Source organism: Lagopus muta, chromosome 1 (genome assembly GCF_023343835.1).
Source record: "Lagopus muta isolate bLagMut1 chromosome 1, bLagMut1 primary, whole genome shotgun sequence".
Lineage (NCBI taxonomy): Eukaryota > Metazoa > Chordata > Aves > Galliformes > Phasianidae > Lagopus > Lagopus muta.
In genome coordinates, this window is record NC_064433.1 from 90,892,085 (window position 1) to 90,911,086 (window position 19,002).

Below are 19,002 nucleotides of genomic sequence, written 5' to 3' on the forward strand. Positions count from 1 at the left end.
ACTGTATAGGGGAAAGTATGAGGGAAAGCAGTTAACCTAAATACTTCAAGAGAAAGCTTGGTGTCCTTAAATCAAGTGTTTCATGGAGCACACCTGTGTGCACCAGGGAAACAACACTTTAAAAATGCCTTTGTAAAATCCCACTTTTGTGACTCTATGACTCTTCTCTAAAAATTTGCATTTCCTTGCTAAAACATGGACGTAAAACAAAAATTTGAAAGGAAAAATTTAATTAAGTAATGGAGTTTGAGTCTTTTTTATGCTTCCATAGTTGTGACTACTATCTCATGAAAACAGCCTTAATTCTTAAAAATAACTTTTTAGAATAATATGAACTACTTTAATTCTCCTTTACAGTAAATGAGAAAATTCCATGGTTTCTGTTGTCAGCACAGCACATCGCACCATTTCTTGCTAGGTCTCCAGCAGTGCTATGAGTCTGTGGTGGCACAGAGGACTTAGAGGGTTGGCTTGTGGTTGAATGTAGACTAAGAATAAGAACACAGTGCCAGGTAAATAGGCTGCTCTCTGGCACAGGGCTGAAGCAGGAAATACAGATAGGCTAGAAGAATTCCCAGGAAGATTTTTTGTTTCTCCATTCTCTGGAGTCATTAAAAATCATCTGTCACCAAAGCTAATAAACAAAGAGGAAATAACAGCATCTTAATTATGGTTAAAATTGAATTAAAGTTCAGTCCTGTTTCTCTCTAAGCTACATATGTATATGCAGAATTAATCCATACATGGGTTAATGTCGTATCTATGTCCTTTCAGGACCTCTTACCAGTAATGTTACTTACAGTTTTTGGCTAAAGAGAAAAAATTGTCTTCTGGTACAATTAGGAGGCAATCTGAAGGATGGCGTACGTGGTATTGATTTGCTATACAAAAGAAAATGCTCTACCTCTTTGTGCCTTGTTTTATCCATTGTGAAAATTACAAGCCTCATCAATACATGTTAATCAATATGGGATTTACTTATTTATTTATTTATTTAAGTGCTATTATTTCTTTGTTTGCTTTCTTTCTTTGAATAGAAGCTTCTGAGCAACTTTAATGTCTTTTCATTGACTCTTTAGGTGTCTTGTCAACAGTCTGTAAAATGCTTTTCATATATTTTCTCCGAAGGATATTTCATTATTCAATAGTCATTAGGCAATTTTGGCAGTCAGCATCACAATGAGAATGGTATCTGTCACAAAACAGCTCTGTGGAAAAAGAAATACTCCCAGCACCCTCCCTCCCCTGAATTCTGTTTTGAGTATTGTGTTATGTGTAGCATATCACTGATTCTATTAGTTTAAATATGCCTTAACTTCATTAATAAATTGGCTTTTCACCTAGCTACTTACAAGTTTTTCTTGTCCATTTTTAAGATCCCCAGGACTGCTGTTTTTCTGAGTGTTTGTAAAGCATCACATTTTGGACTTAAGTCATAACTTTTAGTGTGATTACTAGTAAGAGTGTTTCATAGTCTCTTGCTATTAAGTGTCTTTTACTAAGAATTCGATCTGATGAAATATTCCAAACAGGGAAAAAATAGAAATGCTGTTTGGTCACATCAATAACAAAAAAGAGCCCAGAACCAACCCCATAGAGAGAGACAAGTGCTGCCCATCCTTTGCAAAACGAAGAATATCAGGTAGTTGAAAGCCACTAAGGAGATGTGACAAATCCAATGGAAGTTTTGTGTTTCTTTGAGAAAGATTGTTGGTGTAGGAGTGGGCAGGTGGCAAGAAACTCCACATTAAAAGTCAGAAACTGCTATTAAGATATGTATCCTAACAACTTTATCCACAGTACTTCTCTTTAAGTGAACAGTTCCTCTCCTGTGGACAGTTAAGCACAATCTTAACTCTGTATTGCCTCCTTTTGTTGCAGTGATATTCAGAGGATGCCACTTTCAATGCACACTGACTTTCTAAATTACTAAAATCAACTTTGCTATATGTGTGAACCAAAACCCAATACACTCGCTGTATTTTTTTTAAGGAAAAAAAAATCTTCTGTTGAAGGGAGTACTGATCTGAGATGAGAGAAAGTCAGAACTGTATCTCTTACTCTTTATGATTCAGTAAAAAAGTTCATCCTTAGTAGTAGTCACTTGAGCACAAAGAGAAGGAAGGCACCCTTTGTCCCTTCCTGTTGAAAAACATTGCACTCAATACCTGACCTTTTTTCTGAATACTGCTTTACCAACAAACAGATATCTAGGGCAACACTGCCCACAGCAAGGGGGTTGGAACCGAATAATCTTCATGGTTCTATCCAACCCAACCCAAACTATTCTGATTCTATGAACTCCACCCATAAGGTTTTCAAGGACTAATACCCATGCTATCGTGGCAGTCTCTGGCTCTTTAACAGTAATGTGTGGGCAAAATCATCTGTCCACTGGACTCTTGTTGCTTCCCCTGTCCCCAGCCTTTTCCCTCTCTTACTAAAAGTGAGAGAATTGCTGATTTTGTGTTTGTACTAGAGGGAAGAATGTTTGACTGCTGCGTCTGGTGGCGCTGTGACCTCACCTCCATTATCTGAGATTGTTGAGCTCATACTGAACAGTACCTGTCATAAGCCTAACAAAAATACTTACCATTTAATAACTTTGCTGAATTATACACTAATTCATGTATAGCTTCTGTGTAAGATTTAGGTGAATTAAACTACGTGGAAAGCTTAAAATGCCTGCATTATTCTTCTGTAAGGGTCATGAGGAACAAAGACAGTGAGATGGTTTTATTTACTAAAACATTTAACTCAAACTACGTGCTAGATTTACTCCAAAATAGTCCAAATAGGAAAAATTTAAAAAAAAAAAAAATCCTATTAAAGAAAAAAAAAAAAAAAAAAGAAAGAAACATTTAAAGTAATTTTTTTTACAGAATTCCCCAGATATGTTGTTGAAGTTAAATACTAAGAACTAAACTGGGAAGACTCCCAGAGAAGTACCTGGAAAACTTATTGGCAGAGCAGAGTAGCACTTGTTTTCCTTTTATGTTTTCCACTTCAGGCAAGGGGAGGAGGCAGTGCGTTTACTTATACTGTTGCATTGACAGCCAGTGTTGAGTTGCATGTAATCTGGTGTTGGGTTTTACATTGCACAGAGGTTCATGTATGTGAAAGGTTCACATACATTCACATAGCCAACCTAAGGCTAAAGATGAATTTGTGTTGCAGGCATGGGACTTGACATCTTTCTTCATAAAAGATGTAAAAAAAAAAAAAAAGTAGATTTTTTTTTTTAAACCTAATCATAGCTATACTAATGCAATAGCATTTATATTTGATAGTTCATCAGAAGTCTGCCACTTCCATACAATGTTTCATTAGAAGTAAGGCCTTCAGGAGGCCTGCAAAGATCTGTCCTATGTTTTTGCAGAAAGAAAAAAAAAAAAAAAAAAAAGTCCCTTTAAAGAGAAAAGCTTCCTTTTCATTTAGCTGTTATTTTTGTCACAGTTTTTTTAGTCTCTCATTATCCCACCTGTTAGCAGCACAGATTCACAACTTAGTTGATGCAAATCTATATTGTAATGGTTCATCACCAATGGATTCACAAAAGCAAAGTATACCTTTTCTCAAATCCTTGCAAAAATTGAATAGAAATTCTAAAGTGTCCAATAGTCTACATCCTCATCATACATATGTTGGCATGAACAAAGAAGCTTAGCCATTTCTTCATATCTACAGGGGCACATACACGTGTGCATGTTGAAAATAAATAGCTAAGTTGCAGTGCTGCTTCTATTTTTTTCAAATTCTTACTTGCCCAAACTAGTAGTGTTTGCTCCATTTTGGAAGATCTCTTAGTTCCCTTTTCCAGCTGTGTATTTGCATCTCTTGATTTCAGTCACACATAATGTAAACGTAAACCCGTATTACCTGACAGAAATTAGATGTAGAAAATGGTATGGTTTGCTGCTGTTGTTGGAGGGTGTTGGAGAGATTATAAACCTGATGGATCAGAAAGAAGGGGAGGGAAACGAAATACCTTTACTGTTGTTTCTTTCAAGTTCTGATTTTTTTTTGTTAACAAGAACAACTAGAAACGAGTGTCAAGCTATGAGTAACTATGGAAAAGTCCCTGTTAAGCAAATCTCCCCACTTCTCTCCATAGTGTTCAGTATTCAGACTATATCAACAAGCCACATATATGGTAATATTCACATTTTTTATATGGAGCTTCTCAAAAACCTCAGACAACTGTAGAATACTAAAGCGAGTGATTATCAGTTTTCTTTCCCCTAAAATTAATATTTTCCTATAATTTCAAAGTGCACCTGAGTGAGCCCATTATTCTTGATATTATAGAAGGTGACAATTGAAAGCAAATTGTATTGACAGACCATTATTGAACAAAATTGCTCAACAAGAACCATCAAGGAGCAATTATGCATATTGAAACTCAACTATAATTTTATGGTACTCCGATAATGAGAAAAGTAACCATTAATAATTTTTTTTTCAGTTAATGTGTTTTTCCCTACTCTGGATTCCAGTACCTAAAAGTGGCTGGTTTTTTTTGTTGAACAAAAATTGCTAAACCTTTCTTGCTGACTAACAAACTGATTCTTTTATTGCATTCTCTAGAATATCTGAGCCAAATAGCTCTTCTAGTTTCTCCTTTCCAGCATCAGTGCTGTTTAACTGGCATGTCTAGCCTATAAACACTATGCATAATGGCATGCGTTTTCTGAGTACAGATGCTCAAGCTGAGAATGTATGTGAACTTTACCATTAGGCAGGCAAAGAGTACTTCACAGCCAAAATATGGATGATCAGTGAGTAACATAATTAATGAGATAATGTTCTGGTTTATTAACATTTAACTTGAAATGTAGAACAGGGATTGAGCTCTGAGTGTAGGACATGAAAAAAAGAGGTCTCCATTCTCCACACTTGCTAAATAGCTCACTTTATGATGATGCCCAGACATCATCATAAACAGTTACAAGTGTTTTAGTCCTAGAAGATGTTCAGGAAAATACTACTGAAACCTCTTTCAAGTCAGTATAAAGTGGTTCTTAAAAAGCCCAGAGATGTCAGCATGGTTCAAGGGTATATGAAGGTTTTGAAAAATAGAAGAAGACTCTCCAATAAGCTTGGATATACTTAGAATAGCTCATGTGGCATCTTTTAGAGCTGTTCTTCAAATGTATTGTCTCCTGTTCCTGTTCCTGTCCAGGAATACGTAAGACATCTCACCATAATGCTGAAGGTGTTTCTTTTTCATTTCTGTTTTTAATGTTCATGTAAGCATAAGCAGCAGGAATGAAACAAGTAACTAACTCCAACTAATGAAATACTACTATTTGTTCTGCTTTTACCATCTGCTGCATTCTCTTTGTTTCTCTCACGAAAAGACAAGAACAAGAAAAAAATCATGGGAACAATGCAGCTGCTTTCTTTTTACAATTCTACTTTCTTTCCTCAAAACCTTCCAGAATCTCTTTTGTAGGCACATGAGAGGAGTGAATTAGGAGGAATCAGAGGCTACAGAAGCTGAAGTCTGCTAAAACTTATTTTGTCCACAGCACATTCTCCTGTTGTTGTGTGAGAACTAGAAGAACTGTTTGCAGCACTTTGGGTACTGAGTGTAAACAACCACACAGTGAGTTTTTGTGTAGTGAGTGTAAAATACACAATATAAAAATATAATATTATTATTTTTTCATTATATATATAATCAATACAATATATAATTACAGAAAAACAGCTCAAAGGACAATATTTTCAAACTGTGATGATACAATGGATCTGCAGAAGTGATAGAGCAGTATTTTCTTAGAAGAACTAGAGAGCAGATTCAAAGATTTTGCTCTGTGAGTGGAAGAGTAAATATCCTGTTTATGGAGGCGTTCAAGGCCAGGCTGGATGTGGCTCTGGGCAGCCTGTTCTAGTAGTTGGTGACCCTGCACATAGCAGGGGGGTTGAAACTAGATGATCATTGTGATCCTTTTCAACCCAGGCCATTCTATGATTCCATGAATGTTTCTATAATTCTATTTATGTTAAAAGTTCTATTTCCATAATGGGAATAAAAGATTTAGTTAAAACTAAAGACTGTAGAAATGAGCATATACTAAATGCATTCTTTTTTGTGGATTAATCTTACATAAAACATTAATTAAAGTGGGCCTTGCTGCGTTATTTAAAATGACAACAGGAGACAACAAGCTGAATATTTTGGCATTGATATGACACTTCAAATTCTCCTCCTTACGCGTCACTCTACCATTCAATTAGATTACATGCTATCAAAATCCTATGGAAAAAAAAGAGAACTAAAACATGTATGCTGTGAATTTTAAATGTGCTTGCTATTTCACATCATTCTGCATCACACGGCTTCCTTTTTTCCTTTGCTTATAAAAAAAATGTCAAGCAGATTGATCAGTGAAAAACACAAAACTGTAACATGAATTCTGAGGTGGCATGACACTAAGATGGGATGTTTGTAATTTATGCTGGTTTTGTTTCATTGACATTACAGTAGAGCCGTGTGGGAGAATTCTAATGACAAACTTTCTCAGGGAAAAATGAATACTTTGTCAAAATCAGTCAGCCACCTGTCACCAGGTGATGTTTGCATCAAAAACCACAAATAACCCCAGAACCTCCTGCAGATTCATCTAAGTTTTGAGTAATGGAATCCGTGTTCCTTTTTCTGGATCACATAAAGCACTGATACTGCTTTCATGTGTTCAGTCCAGTTTCCCTAGATGCAGGGAGTCTGACAGGTCTGCCATTGCTGCTCCTTTTATGTTGTGCAAGCAGAGAATGCTACTTTCTCCAGTACCCGAGGCAGGTGGAAGGGTAAGGTAGAAATAGTTAAGAGCTGTGCAGGAATTACAGAAACAGTCAAAGTGGGTCAATATGCCATGTATAGATAGGATTGTAGTTTCATATTGGTGTATTTAGTATGTAGTGTGCATACTTTAAAAATGTTTTCTTACAGTACTCCCCACTCAAGCACTTCTGGGTGTCTGAAATTGGTGCAAGAATGACTTGTTTTGCTGACTAGAACCTTGAATCCACTTTCAAACCATTTTGTATTTTGTCCCCCCAACTCTGCCATGAAGTTGAGCGCTCTCTTCTGGCAGTACCTGCAGCTTTTAACTCTCAGGTGTTCAACTTTTATCCTGAAAAAAACCTGACACCATTTTCAGTGTCCTTATTCCATGCCCTCTCTTATATGGATCTTGACTGTAAAATGAGTGGTTCTTATTCATGTACTGTTTAGTGCCTGTTTCTATATGAAAACACTCACCTGAGTTAGTCAAGTCTTTAAACTAGAGAGCTTCCCCAACTCCCATCTTGTATTGCCTTCTGTCATTGCTCAGTCGAGTTAGAGAACTCTCACAGTTTCTTGTAGCATCATTGTAGTCCTCAGAATTGTTCTCTTTATTGTGTTCAACATACATCTTATATACCATTCACTTACAAGCCAGGAATTCCTGTCCCTCTAATCAGTTGATTGGTCTAGCTTCTCCCAAAGCACAGTGATAAAGGATGAAAGGTTTCTTAAGTGTGATAAGATTAACAATACGTACAAAAAGAACCTCCTGTTTACCCTTAGACACAAACAGATACCATTTGCTCTCTGTCTTACACTCCAGACTCCCAAGGTTTCACACTGATAGGGTCTATCAAGGAGTCTGAAAACTCTTTGCTGACTTGCTCACAGTTACATCTTCCCCAACAGCCTTCTATTTCTGTTCATCTTTAAATCTGTTCCTTCAAGTAAGGTTGTCCATGTTTCATCTGTGTAAGCAATCATAAAAATAGGAAAATAATTCTACGCCTTCCAGAATTGCATAACCCCATGATAAAATACTCAGATATCTTTTCTCAGAGACTTCTCTACCCCATGCTATCAACATTGATTCCAGTCCTTGTTCTGAGGATGAAAAATTCATCTTTCTCAGTATCATGAAAACAACATGGATTTTCATAATCTAAGTAATATTTATGTCATCTTCTTGTTCTTCTTTTTGTTAGTTTTTTTTTTTTTTTGCCAGCTAGTTTGCTGGTATTATTTTTCAAAGTCATTTTTGTGGTACACTTTAAACCAAAAGCAGTATTCCATGTTGTACAAGATTCTGCACAGACCTTAATCTTTTCAGGACTCAGATTATACCAAAGTATATAAAGGATAACATCTGCTCTTTGCTGCTAAAATATGAAACTAACAGCAACTAACCAGGGATTTTATTTTATGGCAGTCCTGTGCTGATCCCAGATCATGCTTTATCATGTTTAGGTCATCAGAAGTAGAGCTGTGCTTTCAGTTTGCTTCCCAGATCTGGTACTGATGGATTTCAGTGGGTATTCATATCAGGATCTCTGATTTTCGCAGAGTATGGTGCCATCTGTCCACTGCCTGCCTTTGGGACCAGTGGCTCTGTCTGCATAGAGATGTCCAATGTTAGATTCTCTCCTTGCGTTTACCAAAGACTCACATCCCAACATCTCAGCCACTTTCTCCAGAGCCGACTGCTAGTCCCCTTCCTTTATCTGTGAATGGGAGAGCCTGTTCACACACGTGCACAGTGGAATCACTGAAGTGCCTCTACAAGGTATTGACCATGGAACAAAGTACAGCACTGTGTGTTTGGTAACCAATGCAGCCTGACAGAGGGAACTGTGCTTTATGGATGGAGATGGCCACTTGATTTTCTCAACCTGTTTTTCCAACCCTTTTAAATCAGGTTGTGTCTTACCTTACATTTTCTGACAGTTGATGTTATTAGATTTGTAAAACATTCAGAAACTAAAAAGAGTAGGCTATACTACTAGTCAGCATAAGCAAAGTGAAGAAAGCATTAATTTTTAAAGTTCTCTGAACTCTAGAAGCACAAAACGAGAGTTTAATCAACAGATGCCGATGAAAAGAAATAAACTGAATAGGTAATAGATTCACACTTGCAGGTGAGATCATTTAAAAATAATAATTAAGAAAAAGCTGATAATTTGGTAATTCTTCCATTTCAGAAAGGCTATTGATAAAAATCAAGTAGGTAGCTGAAAATTTTTGCACATACTCAAATATGTCTACTGTCCGAACATTATTAAGCACTGTTTTATTCATTGAGAACTTAAACATGTGAGTGAATACAACAAGAACACCAAATCTTATTAGAAGAAATTAGAAGAAAAAGATATTGTGAGAGACTCCAGAAAGACAAAAATAAGCCACATCAGCAAGCATCACCAGTACATGTGGAATTCAGTGTTGACACTCAGGGAAGGGAGCCTCTAGGGAACTGCTTTAGCAGTGGGTTGGACTGGATGATCTCCAGAGGTCCCTTCCAGCTCCTAGAGTTCTGTGATACTGTGAACAGAGAAACTGCTCATTCAGTTTTTTAAATACAAGGTGAACTGTAACAACATAGGAAAGATAACTATCTGTGGCTTATTGTGTATTGTAGACAGTTTAATTAACACCTCCATTATTAATCAAAGTGAAGAGAATGCTGGCATGTACAGAAATGGAAAATTGCGCTGGAATCTTCATAATGCTATTCTGTAATTTCTCGCCTTGAATGTTGTGTTTATTTGTCGTCACAGTGTCCACATAAAACATAACGGTAATTTCAAAGATGGGGGAAAAGTCCTAAAAGAGTTTTCTTTTGGATTTGAAAAACACTGGAACAGCTAATATTTACAGAACGTGGAAAGGGAGTACTTGTGTCTTCACCACTTGAAGCAGCACTGATTTCACATAAATCCCAAAAGGGACAGGCATTGTCAGGAAAAGAAAAGTTTGCCAATTGGAGACTTTCTACTTCCTTTGCTATCTTATTAGCATACACTGCATAGAGTAGAATGGCTCATGTACAATACTAACAGTTCTAAAAGAGACCTCACGGTGCAGCCTGGTTAGCATGCCTGTTGAGCCTCTCCTGTTAGACAGTTCCAGAGTGGTGGCTTAGTCTTGGATATAAACAGTGAAACAGTATTTAGTGAAGTGTCAAGGTTAAAAGTTTGTCTTTATATTTGGGTGTTTTCTTAAGAAATTAAAATAGCTTGTAATTCAGTTTTAAAGAAGGCTGAATTTGGATATGATGCTGTCCTGGAACCAAACAGGAAAGCTATTCTGGTTAGGCAGAACTTTTACTTGGGTAACTTAATGTATACACACAAATAAACATACAAACATATGAACTCAGAATTCTGCTGGATTAGGGAAACATGCACTCATATGTGCACATATGCACACCAAATCTAGGAGGGCTTTTGTGCATTAACTCTATTTTTGAGTCTATCTGTATGCCCCTGAATTGTTACAGTATTTTTCTTTGAGAGGGAAAATCATGGCACTGACCATGCAATTTCTTGGAGATTGCTTATGCTTCTTTTTCCTTGCCTCAAATGTATTCTAAAGTATTGTTGAAAGATACATACATACCCAAAGTATATTTAAGTTAGATAGAGCTGTTCTTAGCTGGAGGTACAGCAAGAACTCTTGTTTGGAAGTAATAGTCACTTTTTTCATTCTCTTTAATGTGTGAATACACCAGAGCAAATGATGCACAGTCTGCTAATTCACTATTGTTAGCCCAAAAAAAAAAAAAAAAAAAAAAGGAAAGAAAATAATCCTTAGAGAATAACACAAATAAATGAGGATTTTGAAAATGGGCAACATATTTAAATAATGTGACTAATCTGTGCCAAACAGCTGGAAATATAAAAACCCCATAATATGTCTGTAATCCTAACGTGTTTCTTTGCTGTTTTGCAGGCAGACCAGTAATGATTGTAGTTGAATACATGGAGAATGGATCCCTTGACTCCTTTCTGCGGGTGAGGTACCATTTTGTGATGGCATTTGAATAAGAAGTCATTCTAGGTTAAGATTTTAAATCATTTATCATAAATTAACTCCTACATAATGTTATTCATGGAATTTTAGTGAAGAACAAAAGCATTTTCCCCAGGGTACATTTCTAAGGTACAGTGATACATTAGAGCATAGCTGTAAAAAAAAAAAAAAAGATTTAAACTTAAGAACATAATTGATTTCTTTTGCAAGAGTAGCTCCCATAGCAAAATGTATTTTGATTAGTGTTTTTGTGAAGGAAAAGATAAATTGAAGTACAAATACCTGGGCTTATGGAAGCTGTTCATTTTGCTCAATCACCTTCAAAAACACTTTGTTTTGATTCTTTTGGTTGGTGAAGTGTAGAATAAACTTGGTAATTGATTTATAATTATTTATGGTTTCTTGCATTAAACAAATTGAATTAGAAAACAGTTCATGGGTGAAGTATCTCAGTGCTAATTAACCCCAAAAGGCCACTCTACAAACATTAAAGAGGAGCTATAGAAAGCATGAAAATATGTTGTTACGTTTGTATTTATCTTTTCTTAGAAAAGTAGAAAGGGATGACCCCCTAACCTAAACTTATCTTAAAGTAGTCTCTTTGTTAAATCAACCACTGGAAATCTCTGGAGACCTAATGACATAACCTCTGTGAATGATTTGACTGTCAAGTATGTCAAATTTGTCTTAGAAAGTAAATGGCAGTCCTTACCAGCCTAGTGCCTTGCCACTTCCATCTTGTAGAATGCAAGGTGGGACTGTAGATGAGGTTTGGGGATAGAAGAGGACTGTGGTTTTGTGGACATGTTTGAAAGGGTGTCCCAAAATGCCAAGCAGAGGTGTTCAACAAAGAGAAATCTAGATGATGATGATGAGGGATGCAGGAAGAAGGAAATGATAAGGGAAGACAGTGAATAAGCAGGAGGGAAAGAATACCAACACCTTTGAAAGAAAACAGATACAAAGAAATGAGAGACAGTCATGCAGAGAGCACTTATTTGACAGCAGTTTGGGAAAAGAGCTAACCACCAGAAAAGAACAGCATCTGGAACAGAGGATACTACTTTGAAAGTACATCAGACCCATTATTTCAGATATTGCAAGACACTGTTTTCCATTCCTTTTGCTTTTGGTTATTCCGTTGTATTTTTCACTCCTAGCATCCCTTGCTCTTCACTGACTATCCTGAATAACATTTTGGTTTTGTCTGTCAAGACATCTGACAGACGTCTAGTTTGTTGGAAAGACCAACAATGCTATTTCTGGTGAGAATTTGATAATCTGTCAAAATGAAGTTACTTTCTGGAGGTAGTGTGGTGTTGTCTTCTGGAAAACAATTTGGTTTAAAAAATCAACCCCGGTTGCCTTTCTGGATCATCTCACTATCTGCCTGCAGAAAGCAGACAGACTGCTGCTCATTTGAGGACCTAGGGCTTCCATGTTCTGTAATTTTATCGTGGTGACCCAGGAAGATTTGCCTGAGCCCAGTTGTGCTCTTTGTGCAGTCACTGTGTGTGCGTGTGCAAAATTTCACGCAGGAGAATAAAAACAAATAATGAAATAATTGATTCCATAAAATTATCTTTCTCTGAGCTGCTCTATTATATCTACATATGTTATTATTCACATTCATTTATTCATCAGAACAATTACTACTTATTGAGATACTTTACTGTCAACTGACATTAGCAAAATTACGATGTTGTGAAGCAATACTTCTCACATTGCATAAGAAATTGCGGGCAAAATTGCTGGGGGGAAATGTGAGCTAATCATTTCTGCTGCTGGTTTCCATGTGTATTATTTTACAGTTTTAATTCACACTTCTGATATGGCTTTTTCTCCTGAAATGGTTTTTAAAAGGATTTTAGATAATATTCAGTGTCCCAAAGCACTGTAGATATATCATCAGTGTTTCTGTTAATAATTAGCAGAGCAAATGGCTTCAAAGTAACCTCTTTAAAAAGAAACCCAGCTGCTTCATTAATAATAGTTGTTTCCTGCAGAAGTCTACACTTTTAAAAGCTTTTGTGAAGATAGAAATAAATGAAGAGGTTTTATTCATAACAACCCTAGTGAAAGATATTGGGTGAGTGTAATAGTTTTTGTGCGCTTAGATTTGGAAAGGCTTATGATATTATCTATCTTCCATATTATTTAAAATAATGGCTTGTTATAGTGCAAAGTCTTTTTACAGAGAAACAGTGTAGAAAAAAAATAATTTCTTGCTGTAAGAAAGACTTCCTCCATGCCGCAACCTGCAGACTTTAACTAGCACAGCCCTCCAACCTGTCATTCTCCAAAAGCGTACAAACATGGATCAATTACAGTTTCTCAAAGGGAAGCCCTGTGACATGATGAGCAGTGTGAGTGCAGTCCAGAAGACTCATCATGGAAGAGGTTTTGCAAACAAGTTATGCCAGGAACCCTGAATTCCTAAGTAGAAGTCCCCTTGACCTAAGTTCTTTATAGTCTTCATTTCCTTGCTTTACACATAGGGAAATAAAGCACCAAGATGTTAAGTGATCTTCACAGTATTCTGCAGGAAATGCATGGCAGAGATCAGAAAGTAAATCAGTTTCCTGGAATACTGGGCCAGGATACACCCATCTTTCATCATTTTCAGTGCTGTGTTTTGGTTTTGATTATGCAGCCAACTCTCCCAAACTACTGCCTTGTCTGCTGATCTCTGTATGAATTAAACTGCAAGCTCAGCTAAATTATGCCTTCCTCAACCCACAAAATATCCTGTATTCTAAGCTGTTAACTTTGAGCTTTTGGGTTAAAAAAATTGGCATGCATTTGCAATACAAAGATGCTGTAGATATTTTCATTATGGGAAGACATCAGCTCATTAGAACCAATTCTGTAAGATGATGGCAGTTAACTACAGCAGATTGTGCACCACCAGATAACCTAAATTGCTGGAGATACATGGTACCTAATTTCCCTAAAAAAAAAAAAAAAAAAACCAGCATTATTTTTGCAGTTATATAAAACTCATTATTGTAAGATGAACCTCAGTATCATTTTTCTCATGTAAGATTGATACACAGAAGTTAATCATCCTATTGTCAGGTAGGAATATTCTGTGTGTCGCAAGAAATGGGCTGAAATTTCAGCAATTTCCTGTTCTGTTACCAACTTCACATACACTATATTTTGGCTAGAACAGATGTCTTTATGTTTCTGTCACCCACCTGTGTAATGGAGATCTTAGCAATCACTTATCCTCCAAGCATGTGAGGAAAATAGGAACCATGTGAAAAGTTAAAAGGGCAGATATCAGAGCTCATAGAAAAATGTACTCTGTAGTTAGGATAGTTGCAGTCAGACAAGTTTTTTCATTCCTGTTGATACAGTGTATAAATATGACAAGAAAGACAGTCAAGAAATGCATAAATAAAGAATAGTCTTAGAAATTTAGAACCTTTTTAATAAGCAGTGTGCTTATTAAATAGAATCACAGAATCATAGAATCATAAAATGGCCCAGGTTGGAAGGGACCCTAAAAGCCCAGCCAGCCCCAAACTCCTGCTACAGGAAGGCTGCTCCCACCAGCTCAGGCTGCCCGGGGCCCCATCCAACCTGGCCTTGGGCTTGTCCAGGGGCAGCTGTGGCAGTGCCTCATTGGCCTTTTTAGGGATTTACCCTCGTCATCCCTCTCCAGATTTTCATTTGGGAAAGAGAATATGTGGATTAAGAAGCTCCTGAGATTGTTTTTTCCAGCATTTTCCCTTGACTGTTCCCTGAAGGCATGAATGTTGAGGTTTCAAAGAAGGACGCTCCATTCTTGCCCAGTTTTGTGAATCTCTGAGTTGTAGGCAGAATGGGTTAATTTGCATTGGGTAAGCACAGAGTTTTCCTGCCTTTTTCTCCATTATCATTTGCAATAGTAATGCTCCCCTTCTTATTTGAAAACTGACACATTTCCTTTCACTTAAGAAAATGAAAATAATCTTAAAAGCATTGATTTATTTACAGGCATTCATAGTATGTTAAAATTCATAACATGTATTTTCTTCTTCCAAAGAAAGTATTTTCTAAAGTTTCTGTTTAAAATTAGGAAGTGCTTAACTATTTCAAAACATTAATGGCAGCAGACTGTACAGCAAATGAGACCCACAAATTCATCACCAAATTTTAATCCCTTGAGGCATGTCTAGCAGCAGCTAAGATTAGTGTAAAAAATGTGAAAAATTATGTTACTAGAAGGAGATAATGTTATGATATATTGTTCTTTGATGCAGTAATCGTTATGAAGTTATTCTCAGAGCAGCTTTGCTATCAGGCCCTCCCATTTTTAACTAGAGTTTAATTGCTGCAGCAGACTCCTGCTCTTAGTGAGGCTGAGGGTAAGGGAGAAAGGAGAAAAATGAAGATTGGTAGAAATTTCTATAAAATGATGCTGTACGTATGTGTTGTAAATCCATCTAACATGGCCTCACTAGGCAGAGTCAGCTTTGGGGAACAGAAGTCAGATGGCCATTTCTAAGTTTAGTGGTTCTCCTTTTTATTTATCTGCTTCCAGGGAACCAACAACATTACAGCTCATAACTAACACTCCTTATTTTGCTTTCACACACAACATCCATGTGCACTTTTATTTATTGGAGACATGTTCCTTTCCTGCTGGGGCAAAGGCAAAGGCAGCATTTTCATTTATTTTGCTTTCAGAAACTACTCTAGAAAGAGGAAAGCCTACACTAGAGACTGCTGATATGCACTTTTTCTTCTGAAGAAAAAAAAAAAAAAATTGAGTAATTAGAAACTGAATTTGTGTGAATGTGATACCTTAATAGTGAAATGGGAAGCAGTGAATATGCACATGATCTGAGAAGTATTTGGTGATGCTACAAAGCTAACATTTTTTCTCAACCAGTGTTTCACCCTGTGAAAGAGAGGCAAAACAACTATTTCTGATACTGCTGTGACAAGTTCCTTTACAAATACTGGATTTTTTTAATCCCTGTGGATATTATTCCTACTGAGCAACAATGAATTATTTACAACAGTCTTGTATTTGAAGCCAGAAGGAATTTGTGGAATATGGAAAGTTTCAGTGTGCTGCATCTTACAGAATTTGTGGAAAATAAGTAAGAAACTAGGAGATTATAATAGAGTCTGTGTCAGCCATGTATTAAAAAGAAGTGAAAATGGAAGTCAGGAAGTTACAGGACAGTCAGCTTAATGTCAAACTGCTCTAACATATTTAGAACAAATTATCAAAAAAAGTATTTATAAGCACCTTAAAGATAACAGTGTGATAAGATGATCCAGCATGGATTTACCAAGAACTAATTATGTCGAACAGTCTGTTTTCCCTTTGTAATGGGATACAGGCTCTGTGGATATAGAAAAAGTATGTCATAAATCTTGTCTTTGCTAATGCTTTAAAATTCTATCATGTGAGATCCTTATGAGTAGTTAGAGAAACCTGGTCTAGACAAAATTTCCATACATGGATGCAGTACAATATGCAGACAGTGGACTTCAGATGGAAATTTATATGAAGAAGTACTATTCTGTAGTCTGTTTATTTCCACATATTTTTAATGAGTTTCTGGATCCTGAAACTGTGATTAAACTTCAAAAGTTTTTAGACAATGAACAGCTGACTATGAAGGCAGTCAGACAGGAAAAGAAAGGTAGAATTTAAAATCATTGCAACAAATTTAAGACGTAACTTATTAACTACTTGGCTTTAGAAACTAATTAGAAATAAGTGAGGACAAGGTCAATATACTCCACTGAAACTGGAATAATCAGGTACAGAGTAGAGAACAGAGTATTACTGCTTAGAATGAATCTAGGTGTTGCATTAGGTCAGAGATATCATCTTGCTGTGAAAATGACAAATACCACATTGCAGTCAAGAAATGGGAGCATCTCCTGCAGGGTGTGTGAGGTGGCCCTCTGTCTTCACTTGACCCTAGAGAGGCCTCAAGGTACTACATCGCCCTTGGGCCATAACACTTCAGATCCTTCAGGAACTGTATGAATTCTCTGGGCAGAGTACAGAACAAAATTGAAAAAAAAAAAGGACAGATACTGAGAAAAAGAGGTCTATGTTCTGAACTTGTTTTCAAGCCAAAGGAAAGGACAAGAGGGATATTATGTATTTAAAAAGCAGTTGTGAAAAAGATTAAAATCCATCCTCTATGCTAGTAAAACGTAGGGATCTTATTTAAGATGGTCCTTGTGGGTAGGATAAGAAATATTGACCCAGACTGTCTTTAAGTGCAGATTAGAAAAGCGTCTCAGGAGTGACACAGGGCAAGAAGGTGATCTGTATCCAATTCAAATTCCCTTCCAGCTCTAACAGCTGCATTCCAGTGCACTCAAGTAGACAGGGACACATGGTTGTGACAGAACAGCCCTTTCTGGTTATTGTAGATGGGAAAGGAAGTAGGGTAACAGGTTACAAGGCCACTGTCACTGGTCTGACCAGATTGGAGTATTAGCATCCTAACCTAGAACAGCTCAGTCTTGCAACATTTTTTTTTAATAATAAAAAATTTCCCACTGGGAGGAAGATATGCATCTATATTGCCTTCTGATGGCAGTATAATAATTAACTGCCCCTGGTGACTGGAAAAAAGGGAAGCATCCGTCCCATTTTTAAGAAAGGAAAAACCAGGGAAGTAGAGACCTGTGATCCTCACTTCTGTGCCTGGGAAGATCGTGGAGCAGATCGTCCTGGAAGTTTTGTTAAGGCACGTGCAAGTTGTGAAGGAGGTACAAAACAGCCAACACAGCTCCACCCAGGGCAGATTGTGCCTGGTCAATCTGGTGTATTTCTATGATGGAGTGATAGCATCAGTGGACAAAGGAAAAGCAACTGATATAATCTACCTGGACTTGCGCAAGGCCTTTGACGTGATCCTGCACCCATATCCTTATTTCTATATTAGCAGGACATGGTTTGAAGCATGAACTGTTTGGTGGATAAAGAATTGGTTGAATTGTCATAGCAAAAGGGATGTGATCACTGGGTCTTTTTCAATCCAAGGCCAGTGATGAGTGGTGGCCCCCAGGGACCAATATTTCTTCAATGACTTTATCAATGACCTAGACAGTGGGATCAAGTGCATCCTCAGCATATTTGCTGATGACACTAAGCTGAGTGATGCAGTTGACGCAATAGAACGAAAGGATGTCATCCAGAGGGACCTCGGCAGGCTCAAAAAGTGGGGTTCAGTAAGGCAACAGGAATGTATTGCGCTTGTTTTGGAGGAGTTCGAGTTATGTACAGACTAGAAGATCTCATTGGTAGCATCCCTGTGGAAAAGGACTAGGGTGTCCTGATGGATGAAAAGCTGGATGTGAACCAGCAGTGTGCATTTGCAGCCCAGAATGCCAGCTGTATCATGGGCTGCATCAGAAGAGGAGTGGTCAGCAGGGAAAGAGAGGGAATTGTCCCCCTCTATTCTGCCCTCGTATGGCCCCATCTGGAGTACTGTGTCCAAGCCTGGGTGACCCAGTACTGGGAGGATGCTGATCTGTTGGAGCAGGTCCAGAGGAGGCCACAAAGGTGATCAGAGGGCTGGAGCACCTCTCCTGCAAAGAAAGTTTGAGGAAGTTGGGCTTATTTAGCTTGGAGAAGAGAAAGCTCCAGGGAAATTTCATTGCAGCCCTCTAGTACTTGAGAGGAGCTTATGAGTAGAAGGGGGGCTGACTTTTTACATGGTCTGAAAATGGTAAGACAAGGGGGAATGGCTTTAAGATAAAAGAGAGGAGATTTAGATTAGATTTTAGGAGGAAATTCCTTACTCAGAGGACAATGAAACACTGGCACAGGCTGCCCAGAGAAGCTATGGATGCCTCATCCCTGGAGGCATTCAAGTTTGGGTTGGATGGGCCCTGAGAAGCCTGAGCTTCTCTGCTCAGGTGGGTGGCAGCCCTGCCCATGGCAGGGGGATTCAAGTAGGGTAGGCTTTTAAGGTTCCTTCCTACCTAATCCATTTTATGATTTTATATTTTTAGTACTCTCTGAGGTATTTTGATTCTTGTGGTGTAGGATCATTCAGTAGCATTTAAAATAAACTAAATTAATTTCAGTCATATATTCAGTCTTATATGCATAATGAAATGAGTTGTTATTATTTGTACGGAATCCTAGTAGCTATTCATTCAAGATGAAATTGATTGTTGATCTAATTCAGTTCTGATTTGTTTGC

The 19,002-nt window shown here is 37.4% G+C and overlaps 1 protein-coding gene across 8 annotated transcripts in view; it reads left to right on the forward strand.

Annotated features, from left to right (window-relative positions):
- EPHA6 (EPH receptor A6) overlaps positions 1-19,002 on the forward strand; it is a 504,987-nt gene that overhangs the window by 407,411 nt on the left and 78,574 nt on the right. For all 8 annotated transcript variants that reach the window (XM_048934207.1, XM_048934201.1, XM_048934203.1 and 5 more), the window contains one exon: positions 10,742-10,803. In XM_048934207.1, the coding sequence (XP_048790164.1) occupies positions 10,742-10,803 (62 nt within the window). The remainder of the gene's footprint in view (positions 1-10,741; positions 10,804-19,002) is intronic.